This window comes from Varanus komodoensis, unplaced genomic scaffold, assembly GCF_004798865.1.
Source record: "Varanus komodoensis strain SLA01 unplaced genomic scaffold, ASM479886v1 scaffold20_3, whole genome shotgun sequence".
NCBI classification, from domain to species: Eukaryota; Metazoa; Chordata; class Lepidosauria; order Squamata; family Varanidae; genus Varanus; species Varanus komodoensis.
Genome location: NW_025335588.1, coordinates 42,604 through 59,817, shown reverse-complemented (window position 1 = coordinate 59,817; position 17,214 = coordinate 42,604). Strand labels below are relative to the sequence as shown.

Genomic DNA, 17,214 nt, shown 5'->3' with positions numbered 1-17,214 from the left:
CCCCCCCCGGCGGTGGGGGGGGGGCAGGGGGGCCTCACTGCTTCTTCTCGCGGGTGGTGATGGTGACCAGCTGCTTGGCGGCCTTGGCGATGTCGTAGGCGCACTGGATCACCTGCTGCGTCAGGAGCTGGAAGTCCACGGGGGGGCCCGGCTCGGGGGCCACTGTCTTGCGGCACTCGCTCTGCAGGCGGCAGGCGCTGGCGTTGAGCAGCCGCAGCGAGCTGCGCACCGTCTCGGAGGCCGGCTTCTGTGGGGGGGAGAGAGGGGCGTCAGGGCCCCCGCCGGGGCGGGGGGAGCGCGTCCCCCGGACCCGTGCCCGGACCGGACGCCGGGCTCCGCGGCCCTGGGCTCATTTGGAAGCCGGAAGGGGAGACACCCCCAGCCGGGCCCCCAGCGGAGACCCCGGGAGATCCCTTCCCTGGAGGCTCAGGAGCCGTAATGGTGCTGCCGAGATGGGGGGGACGCCTCCACCGCCAGCCCCCCGTCCCCGCTGGGCCCCCGGGGCGCCTGGCCGGACCAACGCTCGCCCCCCGGGCCGGGGGAGGAGGGGAGACCCGAGGGGGCCTTTCCACGATCTCCCACATCCGAGGCGGCGCGCAGCCGCATTCAGGAATGGCTCCCGGCTGCCACGGGGCCCCACGCTAGCCAGCCTCGGGCGACGGCCCCCCCTTCCCCCCCCCAGCCACCTGTTCGCGGGCGCGGCAGAAACGGGGGCTGGCGGTTGCTCAGAGGCCCCCCGGCCGGAGCCTTGCCCACCTTGGGGAAGAGCGACGCCATTTCCGTGACGGCGGCGTGGATCTTCTCCGAACACGGGACAAAGCTGCTGGGGTACGAGAGGCAGAGTGAGGCCCGGGCGCAGGGCCCCTTCCCCAAGGAATCCCGCCCCAGCCATCCCAGAACCCCGAAGGGGGGGGGGATGCTCCACGCCAGGCCCTCGCCAGCGTGCGGAGTGCAATTCCCATCCACCCCAGCCACGAGGTGCAGTCCCACGTGGGGGAAGGCTGCTTGGACACAGGGGCTGAGCTGACCCCCGCTGCCAGGGGAGGGCCTAGGGAAGCCCGTGGTGTCTCTGTGTGAGTCTCCGCTCTGGAGGGGGCCAGTTCGGGACAGAAACTCATACAGGGGGGCGTTCATCCTGGCGATTGCCAATGGCGAGTCTCTCCCTGGCACCCCCCGGGGGGGGGGGGACACCCGAATTGCGGGCGGGGCCCCGGAAGGGGGGGGCAGGGGGGGGCTGCTGGGAGGGATCCATCCTGACCTGTCGTGCTTGAACTCCTGGGCGGCCCGGAGGAGCTCCTGGATGTTCTTGGTGACCTGCTCCGTCTTGAGGATGACGTCCTCCGTGCTGGGCAGCCCGGGGTCCGCGTCCCCTTCCAGTGGTTCAGGCTCCGGGTGCAGGTCTTCGTCCTTGCTGAGGTCCAGGAACCGCTTCCCGTCCATGCTGTGGGGCAGAGCGGGCGCCTGAATCTCGAGGCCACTCGGCTTCACCCTGGCCCTCCCCAACCAGGTGTCCCCCCATCATCCCCAGCCTCTGTGGCCAACGCCCCAAGCAGGCATGCGGCTAGAGGCGGCCGGCCTGCTGCCCAGCATTCCGTCTTTTGGCTCGACTCGCAGCTTTTCGTTTAAAAACAGCAAAGCAAGTTCCCAGTCCTCATGGTGACGGGCAGGGTCAAAAAAGCAGGAAGGCAAACACCCCGTGCGAGCGGCTTCGGCGGAGGTTCGTCCTCTCGCAACAGCCTCAAGATGGAATCCAGAAAGCTGTGGCACGTAAGCCGGTCGCAGAATCTGGCAGGTGCTGCGGCCAAATTTCCCTCAGCGGGGGACCCCCCCCATGGTCCTGCCGAGAGTGCCCCCCCGTACCCGAGCGGCAGGTCCCCTCCCTGCGTGTTGTCGTAGTCGCTGTCTGTGCCGCTGCCGTGCCGGTCCAGTTTTCCGGTCTACACGGAGGGGGGAAACCAGGGCGAAGTCAGGGGACGGGACGGGAGGAAGAGGAGGCACGTTGGACCCCCCCTGGGCAAAGTGGGGGGCTGCGCTGTCCAACCGCCGCACCTTCCAGACACCCGCAGGGCAAGGTTCCCCTCCCCAAGCCAGGATGGGAGGCACCCCCCAGCCGGGCCCCCAACGGAGACCCCAGAAGAGAGGCCTGGGGGGAGAGACTGCGGGCCCCCCCTTAGGTTCCTTCCCTGAAGGTTCACGAGCTGTAACGGTGCTGCCGAGATGGGGGGGACGCCTCCACCGCCAGCCCCCCGTCCCCGCTCCATGGATGAGGGCCTGGAGGGCTACCGGCAGCCCCCAAACCATCTCTGCGGGCGCCCCAGAGCGGCCACGAGCCATGAGCCGAGTCCTCGTGGCTGTGACCCCGCAGCCCCCGGGCGGCGCCCCCCAGCCCCCCGAAAGGCCGAGATTCACCATGTGGCGTCCGCTCTCGGGTGGGCACGAGACGAGTGGAGAAGACGGCGGGAAAGGCATCGACGAGATGGAGCCGCCCTTCCGGATCTGAAACGCCAGGGAGGGGGCAGGGGAAGGGGGGTTAGAGACACGGGGGGGCGAGACCTGCAGTGGGGGTGAGGCACACCAGGGAGGGGAGGATCATAATGGGCAGCTTGCCGGCACCCGCAGCCTCTGCTCACCCGGTAGATGCTGGCTTGATTGTGCATGGAGTAGAGGGTCTCGTCGTCCGCCTCCTGCAAAGCACATGGAGGAGGGCTCAGGGGGCCGCCAGGCGCACGGCCCCCCCGCTCACGCGCCCCCACAGCCTCGTCCCGCACGCCCTGCAGGACCGGAGCCCGACCCTGCGCGGCCCTCACCCCGGGGTGGAACGGCTGCAGGCGGCTGGCCAGGTCGTCCCCTGGCGGCTGGCCGAAGGGCTTGAGCCCGCTGGCGCCCGGCTCGTACATGGAGAAGGCGTGGCGGTCGCGCCGATGGGGCCCCCCCACCGCGGTGGCAACGTGGCCGTGCTCGGGGCGCTCGCTCGGGGGCACAGCCACCGGGTGGGCGGGCCCGGCCTGCTGGCGGATCTGCAGGTTCTCCGACTGAAGCTTGTGGATCTGAAGCGAGAGGGAGACGGGGCCCCATCATCCTGGGCTGGTATGCGGGGTCCCGACGGGGGTGCCTGCGTTGTGTGGTCTGGAGGCAGAGCTTGGGCTTCCCTTCCGGGAGGCCCTGGTCTGACCCCCACCCCCTGCAGGCGGGCTGGGAACCCATCCGAAACCCCGGAAAATCACCGGCTTCCCGGCATTAAGGCCATGAGCGGTTCAGACTCAGGATAAGGTAGCCCCTGCCCTTTATTCGGAATCATGAGGACTGCGATCTTATCTTCAATTTTAAACAATACTTTCTTCTGGGCGTGTTGTGAGCGGAGCCGACTGGAGCCGGGGGTCAGACTAGATGACCCGGGAGACCCCTTCTGACTCGCTCTGTTTCTATGTTACTTACTTACTTACTTACTTACATACATACATATATATATATATATATATATATATATATTAATTAAAACATTTCTATGCCGCCCCATTCGCCGAAGCCTCGGGGCGGCTCACAACATAAATTAAAATATAATACATTAAAAATATAAAACAAATTAACAATATAAAATAAAAATATAAATAGCACACAGAAAGAGAGAAAAGCAGCCAGCCCGCCGGCCCTTCCTGCCAAGGCTGGTCTTACCACACTGCCGCGACTCGGGCGTTGCATCCTGGCCCCCCGGAGCGCACCCAGCCCGGGGGGGGGCAGCTGCCTGGGTCGGCACAGCCCCTCCAGACAGAACCCGGGCGCCGTGCGGGGTCTCGGCTGCGCTGGCCCCACCCCACCCCACCCCACCCCACCCCACGCGGCCGCTTGCCTCTCTCTGCAGCCGCCTCAGCTCCTCGCTCAGGCTGTTGTTGATCTTCATCAGCTGCTGCACTTTGGATTCGGAGGCGGCCAGCGCCTTCTTGACCTCCAGGTACTCCTGCAGCGTGATGGGCCCGTCCGAGAGGTCCGAGGAGTCCATGCTCTTTGCGGGAGGGAGAGCGTCCATGAAGGCCGTCGCAGGCCCCCCATCCTGTGCCCCCCGCCCTCCCTAGGGGCTCACTCCCCAGAGAGAGCCAGCGGCTCAGGAACCAAACGGCCAGAAATGTTTGCCTGCATGTTTTGCCAGGGAGGCCAAAGGACGTTTTCCAAAGGAGGCCAAAGGACGTTTTTCGAACTGACGTGCCCCTTGGAGGCCTCAGGGCCAGAAAAGAGCTCCCGGCCACGCCGCTTTTGCTTTCGGCCCCACCCCTTTGGCCTTTGGCCCCTCCCACCCTGGAAGGCGGCCCCCGGAGCACGTGTGGCCCTGGGGCTGCCAGGGGATCCCCACCCCGGCTCCAGGCCCGCGCGGAGGAGGCCAGGCGCCAGCTCCACTCCTCCCCGCGCCCCACAGGCCTTCCCGGGACTCACCCGAGCCCGGTTGTTGCGCCCCGCGCCGGCGCTGCGCAGCGGCTCCTGGTCGGTGTCCTCGTCCGAGGCGACGCTGTCGTAGTCGTGCTGGTCGTCCAGGTCGCTCGGGCCGTGCAGCGAGGCGTCGAGGGCCTCTGCGGCCAGGAGGGAAAATTGACCGGAAGGGGAACACAGAAACAGAGCGAGTCAGAAGGACCTTCCTGGGCCATCTAGTCTGACCTCCGGCTCCAGCCGGCTCCGCTCACGACGTGCCATGCGGAGAACAGGGAAACCCACTCAGCCACGGCCCAGGGTCGCAGGGTCAGCCCCATGGAAGGGGCTCACCCTCGTCTCCCCCTCCTTACCTGTGGGGCTGGTGAGCCCTTTGCCCTGCTGCCGGCGCTTTGCCTCACTGAGGATATCGATGATGAGAGTGGCGAATTCCCGGGCGTTGAATCGTGCCAGCTTCTGCCGCCCCTGAGAGAGAGAGCAAGAAATCAGGACCCAGACGGGGGCTGCTCTTCAACCAGCCACACAACTCTTGCTGAAGACGAAGACTGGGCCTTCAGAAGGGGTGTAGAGGACAAGAGTGCCTCTGAGCTTGCCAGGAGAGCTGCTCCTTTGGAGGGGCCCGGGGTCACCATGAAGTCTTTTTGGCCTGCCGTGCTCAACGTTTCTGAGCCAAGAGTCAACTTCTGACAAGCAGATCAAGCCCCAAAATATGGCCGGGGGGGGGGGGGGTAAAAAAATTGCTCTGAGGTCACGCAAAAGAAACTTCATTCCCCCACAGGTTACACACACACACACACGCACACACCCTCTCCTGCACACTGATAAGCAAATCTTGTTTGTGTTTTAATTGTTCTTTTAAATATTGTAAGCCGTCCTGAGATTTTTATATAATAGGGTGGCATACAAAAGCTTTTAATAAATAAATGATTGATTGATTGATTGATTGATTGATTGATTGACAGCTAACAACATCCTCATTGAGAATGGGAATGCCCAGGCCGTGTGTCCCGGCCACCCACCCCACTTCCGGAGCCGCCCGCGGCGCGGTGGGCCCCCTACCTGGTTGCGGGTGGCCGAGTACTCGGGGTTCACGGGCAGGAAGGGGACCGCGCTGCGCTCCGTCACCAGGGTGCTGTGGTTCTGCGTGGTGAGCCAGACTGTCGTGGGGAGAAGGAAGCAGAGGCCCGTTGGCAAGCCGGGGGTCCCCCCCCCCCCCCGCCGGGCTGCCTGCACCCACGGATCCGCACAGGCCGGGCCACCCCCATCGTCCCCGCCTCCTTGGCGGCCCAGGCATCCCCGGACGGGGCAGCCACAGCGCAAGCGCACCGCTGATTCGTCACACAGCGTTTTGAGCCGGATCTTTCGGGGGGCTTGGTAAAAGGGGCACAGAGCCCCTGCCCTGAAGCTCGGCCGGGGAAGCGGGTGGCTGAGGTTCCCGGTGGCCCCAGCGAAGAGCGGCCGAAATACACGGCTCAGGAAACGGCATTTTGTGCCCCCCGAGAGCAAACCCCCCCAGTCCTTAAGGGGGGGGCCACCCAGGAGAATGGCCACCCCGACCCGGGATTGCCCAAGCCGCAACCCCAGAGACGTCAACCAAGCATTCCCTGCTCCTCTTCCTGCCTCAAAGACGCAGACGAAGCCAGCAAAATAGCCTTGGATGCCCATCAGCCCCGGCCAGTGTGAACACCGGGGACAATGGGAGCCGTAGTCCAGGAAGCGCAGAAGGACAACGTGTCTCTGTCATAACCTTAATCTTTACAGACCAGCAGGGAAGAGAAAACCGCCAACAGGCAGAAACTTTCCTCTGCGGAAGAATTTTCCTCTCGCAACCAACGCCCCGAGCGGGACGATTTCCAGATCGGGGCTCGGCGACGGTCCGCGCCCGCAGGGTCCGCCGCTGCACAGCGGAGCGGACGAGGGCAGGCCCCGGAGCAGGCCGTGATCCGGGCCTTGCCCTCCGCCTCGGCGGGGCTTTGGCTCAGCCGCTCGCTCCAGCTCCGGCTGCCCACGCTCCGCACCGCCTCGCAGGGCGGTTGTGAGGAGCCAGGGCAGAGCCGGGCAGCTGCAGCAGAAACCTGGCCGCAGGCACCGAGGGGTGCTACTCGTGAGTAACCCGCACAGCACGCGGCCTCCAGCCAGCGTGACCTCTCCAAACCGGGCGCGAACAAAAGCCCGTTTCATCACTGCTGCACAACAACAACGCCCCCGAGGGCCTCCTCGCTTTCGTTTTCTCCCGAACAAGAGGCGAGTGTCCGGCTGCACAGCCCCCCCGCCCCCCGCCCCAAAAGGACTCCATGCAGGCAGCCAAGCCGGCCTTCACACGGTGCCCTTTACCGAGGAATCCGAATCCGCGGGGAGAAGAGAAATCGCACGGGCAGGAAAGCCCTCGCTCCGGCTGGAGGCGGGCGCCTCGCGGACGTGGCCAGAGAAATCCGGAGACAACGAAGCAGGAGTGGGGATCCCAGACCCCGGGGGACCCCTCGGCGCCCTCCCAAAGCCCCCGAAAGACTCGCCCTTCCCCAGACGTGTCTCCACGGGCCTCGCTCCCCGCACGCGCGTGGGCACCCGCTCTTCTCACCGCTCGGCCGGGCACCGGCACGACTTCCCCTCCCAGGCGGGGGGCTTGTTCCGGCTGGGCCGCGGCGGAGCTGGCGGGAGGCCACGGATGCGGGCGGGCGGGCGGGCCAGCCGGGAGGCCTGCTCGGGGGTCCGGCAGGGACTGCGCCTTCCCAGGGAAGAGGGGAGGGGGCCGCGAGCACTTGCCAGCCCCTCCGCTGCCCCACGGTCCCCGCGCTCTCCCCGCTCGCGAGCCGCTTTCCCATGACTCAGCCCGGCCGGCCGGGCACCGGCCCAGCAGGCAAACCGAGCCGCCCTGGCAGAGCCGGGGCTGCCGGCCGGGGTTTTCCGGAGCGGCTGGGCAAATGGCTCCGGGGAGGGCCGGGGGGCCACCTGAGGCCCACCCAGGTGGGCCGCCCGAGCCCCGCCATCCTCGCCCGACAGCCCTGAGGCTGCGCAGGGGCTTGAACCCGGATCTGTGCAGGTCACTGGGCCACGGGCTGGGAAGTTTCGCATCGGACCCCCGCCGCCCGCCCTGCCTCGCATCGAATCCCGCCACGAGGACGCCGCGAGGCAGAGCTCACGAGCCGCCGGAAGGAGTCTTGCCGGCCCTCTCCATAAACCCTGCAAGGCGGGCCCGGTGTGGGGCACCCCACGGCGTGGGCTTGGCACCCTTTCTGGAGAGCCAAGGAGGGGGCGCTCCGGGACGCCCCGACAAATAGCATTAAAGCAGCCGCCACGTGCCCGGTATCGACAGCAAAGCTCACAGCAGTGCAGCTGCCATCAGTCCCAGCCCTCGTGGCCAATGGCTGGGGATGATGGGAGCTGGAGTCTGTTGAGCAGATAGTGGCAGGATGGAAGGGCGCTAAAAGAGCCCGCTTAGAAGCAGGCAAAGAAAGAGCCAAATAGCAGCTGTTTCCCCACGAGTGGGAGAGAAGTGACTCCCATTCATTTAGTGCCACACCAGGAAAGACGCACGCCCTGCAAAATTTGGCAGTTTGTTGGAATCAAAGCTGAAGGCCGGTCTGACAGTCGTGCCCAGCCTCCCAGCTGGCACCAACCAGCGGCCAAAATGCAGCTTCTCCTGGAGAGCAAAAGACCTCCGAGTGGCTCGCATAAGCGAGACAAGTTACCCTGAAGCCCAGCCGCCCTCCTATTGTTCCCAAGAACCCAGTCAAAATGGCTTCCTTGCACCCCACCAATGTTTTCTATGATTCAAAGTCCTTGGGAATTTCAACACACCAACTAGGCTGAGCTTTGAGAACAGTATTCGACAAGCTGGGAAGCCTTCATAAGTTTCTAGTCCCTAGTGGGTGCAGACAGGTTTGGAAGTAAGTGGCCGAGTCGTGGCGGCCTCTCCAGAGCCCAGCACAGGACTGGTTTGGGCAGGGCAAGAAAAGGGGGAGCCCAGTGCCTCTTGGATCGCCAGCGAAGCAGCGTCAGCCACCCCCAGTCGCTCTGGGCCCGGATCGAAGTCATGGGCTCGATTCTGCCTGCTGCCCCCGGCTTGGTTCTTGCTTGGGATTATTTTAAGGCCCAAGTTTGATTTGATTTGACTGCCAAACCTTGGCCGGGCGAGGATGCGGTGCTAACTGCCAGTATTTTACGGGATTCGGTGGGGAAGGCGTTCCAAAAAGCAGCAAACTGCACATCCTTAAATCACCCGATCGCACGGCCAGGAGTTACCGGAGGGGCAATTCCCTCAGGCCAGTAGGGAAGGGCAGCCAGCGCAAGCCGCTGCACAAAACAGAACGCTGGGACCTAAACCACGGGGTCTTGCTTTAAGCCTGCCAACGGGGTCCCGGAAACACCCCAAGAAGCAGGAACCATTTCCTTCTGGATATCTCAGAGCAAGCAGGGAAATCCATGTAACAAAGTCAAATGTTGTAAGCTGCCCTGAGGCTTTTTGTGAATGGGGCGGCATAAAAATGGTTTAAATAAATAAATAAATAAATAAATAAATAAAATATAATAAAATATAATAAAATATAATAAAATAATATTATTAATAATAATAATAATAATAATAATAATAATAATAATAATAATAAGCCAAAGGTGTTGGGTGCAGGAGAAAAACTGCAGGTTAACCCTGGACCCATGGAGGAACGCACGCAGAAGAGAAATGCTGCGTGCTGGGAGTTATTCCCAAGTCGAACTGGAGTTTACCCCAACTGGGGGGGCCTGCACTGGTCTCCCCACAGGTGCCAAGGGGCACGGTGCCACCCAGAGGCCAAGAAGGGACACGGGTGGAGAATCCGTGTCGCGGGAAGGCTTGTCGGCCCCGCATCCTTTGGCGGAAACATTTTTCTTCGCGATGCTGAAGCCAGACCGTGGGGTGTGCAGAAGAGAAACCAGAAAGCTGAAGCCATCGGGGTGCCAGAAGGACCCCAAACTGCCCCCCAATAAGAAGCCCCCCCATCCTCACCTGCGTCGTTTTCACGGCGGTCCACCTCGTCGTAAACATCCATGGCCAGCTCCTCAAAGAGGTGGTTGCTGAGCTGTTGGAGGGCGAGAGAGAGTCAGCGCGTGGGGTTTGGTGCCCTCGGGGTGCCCCACTGCAGGCCACGGGCCAATTGGGGTCTGTCTCTCCGGGGTCCCCTCCTCCCCCCGTCACAGCCCCCCTGTGCTCCAGAGGTCCCCGGCGTTCTCTTGGTTCTTCCGCCCCGGCCCCTGGCTTTTTGCCCCACCAGCCACCGGGACGGCCCCCCCAAGTGCTCCCCTTGGGCCGAACACCCCTGCTGCGTGGGATACGGAGCCCACCAGCTCCCCCAAATTCTGCATCCCTTCCACTTCCAGCCCCATGGAGGCCACATTTTTTACAGCCGGGCTTTTCCAGGACTGGATCACCTAAAGGTGGAGGAGAGAGGAGAGGTTGCGAGGGGCAAAATCGAGGGAAAAATGGCTCCCCGTCCGAAAAGGAGGCGAGTTCCAGGAGAAGGAAGGTCTTGGCTGTCATGAGCAGCTTAAAGCGCACAGTTAAAACCGGTTGCGGGACTGGGGGGGGGGGGGGACGCAGCAGGCCAAAGCAGAGGCAGCTGCACGAAAACCCGAGCCGCCCCCCGCCCCCCAAAGGCCCCACTTACCGCCTGCAATTTCTTCTTGGCAGCTTTCGCCAGCTCGGAGAGGTCCAGGCTGCGGGAAGCCAAGGAGAAAACCCATCATCCTGGGCCCGCATGGAATCAGTCTTGTCTATTCTGCCCCCCCCCCCCTTCGGCTGGGCTTTCCCTGCTTGGCTGCAGGCTGTCCCAGCGAAAAGAGCCGTGCACCCCACTGCTATGTGGGGCTCAGCAACCGACAGGTGGGGCAGGAAGAGCGCTGGTGGGAGAGACGCCCGGAGGTGGGCAGAGAGGCAGGGGGGGAATGTACGAAAAGAGCAGAAAAGTCCAAAGCCTGTGGATGCATTCCGGGGGTGACCATTCCTAAGCCGGGGGGTTTTCGAGTCGGTCCCAGGACGCTTGGTTCGGCCCGCTCTGCAGGCAGGGCGCGCGAGGGCGGGCGACGTGGGGAGGGGGCCAGGGCGGGCCCCGCCGTGGCATGCAGCCGAGCGCTGAACCCACCGGTACCTCTGCAACATGCACTTTGGGTGGACTCTGAGCTCCGGGCGGGTAGCAGGGAAGGAAAAGGACAAACAAGGGTGTTAAAAGACAGCCCCCCTCGCCCGCCCGGCCCCGAAGCAGCTGCAGGGGGGCCGTGCTTCCGAAGCCCCCCGATCCACCGGGTTGAGGGGCCGGAATGCTCTCTTCCCCCAGGCGCTCAGCCCCCTCTTGGCTGCAGGCCCGGCTCCCCCTACCCCGAGAGGCCCCCAGTGCTCCCCCAATGGCTGAAATGACCCTTCCATGGCTTATTCATAGGGGCCTGAAGCTAGCCAGGGCTGGACTGTGGGTCATTTGGCCCCGCCCCTTTGCCCCTGGCCCGCCCACCCCCGAAAGTGGCCCCCGGGCTCGGTCCGATGGGTTCCACACCCTCATTCAACACGTGTGGCCCCAAAAGCAGTCTTCCTCCTCGACTGGGTTCTTCCCGTCCCGCTATGCCAGCTGGGGATGCTGGGAGTTGGAGTCCAACATGTCTGGAGGACACCTTCCTAATGTAAGTCCGGCTTATCTCAAAGCAGAGTGGGGCAGGGCATCAGGCCAGAGGAGGACCCGTGCCAAGAAGGACGGCGAAGCGAAGCAGATGCTCTCTGAGCACACGCGGAGCGCAAGAATTCGTTTTCGGCCCCGGCACGGGACCCCCGTGCAAACCTGTCCCCCCATCCTTCCTTTTGGCAGCCCAACTCAAGAGGGAAAAAACAGACAGCGTCTCCGAGACGAAGGCCTCTCTGCTCCTCAAATACTATTTTCCCATTTGGTGTTAATTTAGGGGCCACGGCCTGGAGGCACCTCCAACAGCCGAAAGTTTAGACAGCGGCTCCTTCGCTTACACTGTGGAAATTCGGCCAGTGCAGAATTGCTAACCTGGTACCTCCACGCCGAAATACAGAAACGTACGAGAAAGAGAAGGAAGAAATTTTGGCTTGAGAAAGAAAGGAAGGGTATCAAAATCTTTGGGACGCCTGCGGCTGCGAAGGCCACCCCAATGCTCCACTTGGGGTTACCTTCGGGGCAACGACCCCCCACAAAACAAAAGTGAACCCCCTTCCCAAAACAAAATAAATGCGATTTTTAAAAAGCAGCCAGCAGCCGGGACATTTAAATCTTTTTGCTCCCAATGAGTTATATCCCAAGAGCAGCAACATTTTAAAAGCTCTCCTTATAGGACTTCCCACAGCCCTGTTTTTTAGCCTCGGCTTAGGGGATGGGACTCTTCTTAGGACTGGAATAGGGGCCCCTGCCATCCCTCCAGCAACCACAAGGGGGCAGCCGGCGGGACCCCCAGGGCGCGAACGGACCGGATTTCGGGGGACGCCCCTCACCTGTCCGCCATCTGCGGGATGATGTAGTGCCCGTTTTTGTGGTCTGCGTGGGAAGGCAGAAGCGGTTAAGCCACCTGGCCGTCGGCAAAGACGCCCCCCCACACAGCCGGTGCGGCCAGGTGGGCGCAGACGGCCAAGAGCCCCTGGCGAGGGGGGGCTCCCGTGCCGGACGGGGCCACCGAGGGGCCACCAGGCCCCGCGAGCCAGCCGGGGGGCATGAAAGACCCCCTCCCCCCCATGCACCCCCCTCCCGTTCGCTTACCAGGTTTCCTCCCGCAAAGGTAGAAAGCCAGCCGGTCCGTCAGCTCGTACTGGCACTCGACCAGGCGCTCGGCCAGTTCATGCTGCGACGCTTGCCTGCAAAGCCAGCAGCCCTCAGCCGGGGGCCCCCCGGAGGGGACCCCCCCCCCCAGACACATCCAGGCGCGAGCCTTCAAAGATGGGCTGGACATGCACATGGCGGGCATGTCGTGAGCGGAGCCGGGGGTCAGACTAGATGGCCCGGGAGACCCCTTCCGACTCGCTCTGTGTTTCCACCTCAGCCTGGAACGCGCACTTGACGGACACCGCTCGCACGCCGCGGGCCGGGGCCGCCCTCACCTGGCGTAGTCGATGGGGGTCCGTCCGTTCACGTCGGGGGCCCCGGGATCCGCGCCGTGCACCACCAGCAGCTCGGCCTGCAGGATCTGTCCCGCCTTGGCGGCGACGTGCAGGGGCGTGGTGCCCTTCTCCTAGCCGAGCGGGAAAGGCAGCTCAGGCCTGGCCCCCGCGCCCTTCCGGCCCCGCATCGGGGCAGGGCGGGCCGGCGAGGCGGAGGAGCCGGGCGGGGGGTTCTCACCGGGTGGAAGAAGTTGGCCTGCGCCCCCAGGGAGAGGAGGCGCAGGCAGGTTTCCAGGTTCCCCGTCCGGACGCTCGAATGCAGTTGCTGCGGGCACAGGAGGGCGGAGAGTTGGGAGGCCGCGGGGTGGGGGCGCGCGCACCAGCCTCTGCCCCCCGGAGACGCGGCCCGGCCCTGGCCGCACTCTCACCGCCGCCATCCCTACTGGGGTCCCCATCACGCCAGAGCCTCCGCTCCCTCCCTTTGGCCGTGGGGGCGGGTGCCGAACCGGCGGTGTGGGGCTGAGCTGCCCCCCGCGAGCCGGCCGATGCCGGCCGTGGGGCTGCACCCCGCCCCGCTGCGCCCTTCCAGCGCGCACCTTGCTGAGGTCCTTGGCCGTCACGCCGTCGTCGTCCCGGCAGGGCAGTTTGTGCACGAAGGCCAGCATCTGGTACTTGGCACGGATGAACTCCGACTTGGTGGGGCTGCAATGCAATGCGATTGGAGACGCAGCCAGTGAGAGGCAGGTGGGGGGCCAATCCTGGAGGGCAGGGGCTCCTCGGAGTCCGGACGTGCGAGGGGAGGGGCCCGCACCACCCAAAACCCCACGGCAGCCGTGTCTCCGCCGGCGAATTTGCCGTGGGACTTCGGCCCGGTGCGTCCCGGTGCCGCCACAGCCCTGGCGAGGGACACGTATCCCCACGGGAGGCGTTTCTCCGCCTTGCAGCGATGGTGCAGGCTCGGCGCGTTCCTGGACAGCAAGCCCAAGGAACTCTGCACATGGTCAAGGGCACTGCCTCCTCGTATGATAGCTCCTGCAAGGTGAGCATTTTGCAGCGCCTAGCTTAATTTCATGTTAAACATGACAAAGCACCGGAAAAATCGTGCGCGTCGCTGTTGCCACAGCAGTCAGAAATGACGAAGCGACTCGTGCATGGGAAGCCCAGATAAAGCTGAAATGGAGCAGCGGCTTTTTTCCCCTCTTCCGCTTCCCGGGAGCAAGTCGGAGCCTTCGGGAAACTGCCAACGGGACACTTGCCGTAATGGGGGCTGTCCGGAGCCCCTCCCCGCAAAGAGCGAGGGGGGAGCTCTTGGGCCGCATCCTGACCCTTTGCTGTGGTGCAGGTTGAAATGAGCTGGCGGGATGGTCAGCGCATCCCGGCCGGAGCGAAGGGTCCGGAGTGCAAGCCCTTCCACCGTGCGGCTGCTGCGGGCAACAGGCCCAAGAAAAGCAGGGCCTGGCCTTGCTGCTTTGGACTTCCACTCCCATCCGTCCAGCTACGAATGCTGGGAACTGTAGTCCCAGATCTCTGGAAGGAGCCCGAAGTTAGGGAGAGAATCCCCCGCTTTGTGCTTGTCGATCCAAGCGGCTGTTTTCTCGGCCGGAGAAGAAAAAGTGCCCCCCACCCCCGGGAAGAGGACCGTTCACACCCAATTCCGGAACGGCGGATCTCCAGCCACCGGCCTCTGCTACTCACTGGACTTTGTCCTGGGGGTTCGCCTTGCGCCTGCCGCTCTGGACCTGCGCCGGATCGAGCAGCGAGTGCTCCCATATGGAGTTGGCGCCGTTACTCGCGAGGGTGTGGACCATCTAAGCCGGGCAGCGGGGAGAGAAAGGCAAGGACGGAAAGCTGGGGGTGACGTGGGGCTTGCTGCTGCCGCCCGCACAGCCTGCAACCCTTCGGGGCTGAGCCCTTCCTCCCGACACCCACGTCCGGCAGTCCTCTGCGCGCTCGCCCAGGGAGCAGCCCCGCTCGCCGGGGCGAGCAGGGGTGGCCCACCGCGGGAGCAGCGGAGGCCGGCAGCCCGGCCCCGGCCCGCGAGGAGGAAGCAGGCCAGTCCCCCCAGAGGCCGCCCTGCTCACCTGCAGCAGGGTGGCGGACCAGGGGCTGTGCCGCAGGTGCTTGACGATGGAGATGTGGCGGCCCAGGCTGCGGTGGACGCTGCAGCACTCGTCGCAGACCAGCACGCCGCGGTTGATGGAGGCCCAGCCGGGGTCTGCGGGGAGAGAGCGCGAGCTGGGCCGGCGCCCGGGGCCGACAGACCCTCCGGGGGCACAGGCCACCCCGCCACCCGGGCCCGAGCCGCCCACGGCCTCCCCAAGACCTTCACCGGGAAGAGCCCGCTACTTGGGCACGGAAGAAAGACCGGGTGCAGATGCAGCCGATGTGGGAACGTTGGCGAGAAGAGCAGCTAGCACAATATTCTCCGACTGCTTCTGCTCTGTCTGAAACCTGCGAGGCACAAGTCTGCCCCGCGGACGCTTCATGGGGACGCCGACCGCCTCCTGCCACGCGCAAGATTGTCTGGGTTTCAAACACGACAACTAGAAACTGGTTCTGGGGTTCAGTCCTGCCTACAATCCATGCCTTCTTCTCCAAAAAAGGATGATTCTGATGAGTGAAAAGCTTTCTTGCTGCTAAGAAAGAAAGGGGGGGATATTTATTTTCCGATTTATATCCTGCCTTTTTCCTACCAAGGGCTCAAGGCAGCTTACATCTCCTCCTCCATCTTATCCCCACAACAACAACCCTGTGAGGCAGGTTGGGCTGAGAGTCTGTGACTGGCCCAGAGTCACCCAGTTGGCTCCATGGCCAAGCGGGGACTCGAACCCAGATCGCCTGAGTCCCAGTCCCATGCTCTTAACCACTGCGCCACACTGGCACACTGGATACTCTGTGTATGCTCAGAGGCCTATCTTGTTGTTTCACAGTTCCAAGCACTGGGCTGTGCCCCTCCTGCTATCTAGCTGCACCCACAGATCTAGAAACTTGTGGGCTTTTGACCTTTCAGATGGCAAGCCACTCTGGGCATTCCTCTCTTGCCCCCCTGGCCAAGTTGGGGGTGTGGAGTGGGGTGGGGTGAGGGGGGCGACCCCTCAAAGCCCCGCTGAGGCACCGGGAGGGGGTCTTTTCATCATTTTTTTCCACTGAAAAACACCACATCTTGCATGCTAAAAGATGAGAGATCACGGGAACGATCTGGCACGCCGCAAGTAGTTTTGGGTGGTGGGGAAGGATCCGGGGCTCCGGCAAGTGCCGGTTTCTGAGCATCCCCTTCGCAATCTGACTCGGCGATTAAAATGTTGTCACTGTGTCTTCGCACCCTGCTTTCTGCGCAAAAGAAGGGCCACCCACACAGGCTGCTATTCCTGGCACGGCACCCAGCCCCCTCCGTCCCCGGCAACGCGGCACCAGCCTCACCCCGCCCCCGCCCGGGGCGGCTCGCCTCTCCGAAATTTGAGAGACCCCTCTGCACACCCACACCATAGAGAGCCCCCCCCTGCCGCCCCCGGGGAGCCCCCCCCCCCCCAGTGCCTCTGCAGGCCAGCTGAAGACCTCCCGGAGCCTCAAAAACAGTGCCTCTGAGCATGGGAAGGGTTCATGCCGGAGACTCCCGAGTGACTTCTATGCCTCTGCAGCCAGCCTTTGGAAAGCGTGGGGTGAAAGGACTGGTGGGGCAGGCGCTGATTCTTTGCCCTGACTGCGGGGGGGCCGCTAGCATAAACCCCTCCCAGGGCTCCTGGGGAGGAGTTCACTGCCTTCAGATGCTTCTGCCGGGGGGGGGGGACGTTCCAGAGCCCTTTCGCCCCCTCAGGCGGGCTCTGCTCGCCTTCCCTTCCCCACCCCATGGCGACACTGGAGAGCTTTGTTCCCTGTGCAGAACAAAGGGACCCTTGAGTCCGGCAGGGGCGGCGGGGGGGAGGCGAGGGGCAGATGAGCGGCACTTGGCTGGAGAGCACGAGGCCTCGGGGGAGGCGAGGGGCAGACGAGCGGCACTTGGCTGGAGAGCACGAGGCCTCGGCCAGCTGGACTGGGGTCAGCCTGTGCACCAGGGGAGGGCAGGGGTAGAAAAACGAGGGGCCCTGGAGCGATTCCGATGGTTGGAACGTGTTTAGAATGGGCAGAAAGGATGAGCTGCGCAGAAAAACCTACTCAAGGAGGGCTTTTTCAAAATCACCCTCTTTTCAATGGAACTTTACCCCCATATTAGAGTTAGGGGTGTGCACCAGGGTAGGGTTAGGGTTAGAAAAACGAGGGGTCCTGGAGCGATTCCGATGGTTGGAATGTGCTTAGAATGGGCAAAAATGATGAGCTGGGCAGAAAAACCTACTCAAGAAGGGCTTTTTCAAAATCACCCTCTTTTCAATGGAAATTTCACCCTCCATTAGGGTTAGGGGTGGGCACCAGGTTAGGGTTAGGGTTAGAAAAATGAGGGGTCCTGGAGCGATTCCGATGGTTGGAATGCGTTTAGAATGGGCAGAAAGGATGAGCTGGGCAGAAAAACCTACTCAAGGAGGGCTTTTTCAAAATCACCCACTTTTCAATGGAAATTTCACCCTCCATTAGGGTTAGGGGTCTGCACCAGGGTAGGGTTAGGGTTAGAAAAATGAGGTGTCCTGGAGTGATTCCGATGGTTGGAATGTGTTTAGAATGGGCAGAAAGGATGAGCTGCGCAGAAAAAGCTACTCAAGAAGGGCTTTTTCAAAATCACCCACTTTTCAATGGAA

The 17,214-nt window shown here is 63.2% G+C and overlaps 1 protein-coding gene across 4 annotated transcripts in view; it reads right to left on the bottom strand.

Moving 5' to 3' along the window:
• Positions 1-6: 6 nt before the first annotated feature.
• Positions 7-17,214, bottom strand: part of GIT1 (GIT ArfGAP 1) — a 25,443-nt gene continuing 8,235 nt past the window's right edge. Inside the window, exons 2-22 of one of the 4 annotated variants that reach the window (XM_044430614.1) lie at positions 14,569-14,702; positions 14,183-14,295; positions 13,084-13,189; positions 12,726-12,812; positions 12,488-12,618; positions 12,150-12,244; positions 11,888-11,930; positions 10,533-10,565; positions 10,059-10,107; positions 9,401-9,473; positions 5,476-5,573; positions 4,770-4,881; positions 4,426-4,559; positions 3,848-4,000; positions 2,808-3,047; positions 2,631-2,684; positions 2,410-2,496; positions 1,861-1,937; positions 1,259-1,441; positions 757-823; positions 7-247 (exon numbers count right to left, since the gene is read on the bottom strand). In XM_044430614.1, the coding sequence (XP_044286549.1) occupies positions 35-247; positions 757-823; positions 1,259-1,441; positions 1,861-1,937; positions 2,410-2,496; positions 2,631-2,684; positions 2,808-3,047; positions 3,848-4,000; positions 4,426-4,559; positions 4,770-4,881; positions 5,476-5,573; positions 9,401-9,473; positions 10,059-10,107; positions 10,533-10,565; positions 11,888-11,930; positions 12,150-12,244; positions 12,488-12,618; positions 12,726-12,812; positions 13,084-13,189; positions 14,183-14,295; positions 14,569-14,702 (2,282 nt within the window). In that variant the 3' untranslated portion in view covers positions 7-34. The remainder of the gene's footprint in view (positions 248-756; positions 824-1,258; positions 1,442-1,860; positions 1,938-2,409; positions 2,497-2,630; positions 2,685-2,807; positions 3,048-3,847; positions 4,001-4,425; positions 4,560-4,769; positions 4,882-5,475; positions 5,574-9,400; positions 9,474-10,058; positions 10,108-10,532; positions 10,566-11,887; positions 11,931-12,149; positions 12,245-12,487; positions 12,619-12,725; positions 12,813-13,083; positions 13,190-14,182; positions 14,296-14,568; positions 14,703-17,214) is intronic. The other 3 variants (XM_044430615.1, XM_044430616.1, XM_044430617.1) reach the window with 3 other exon arrangements.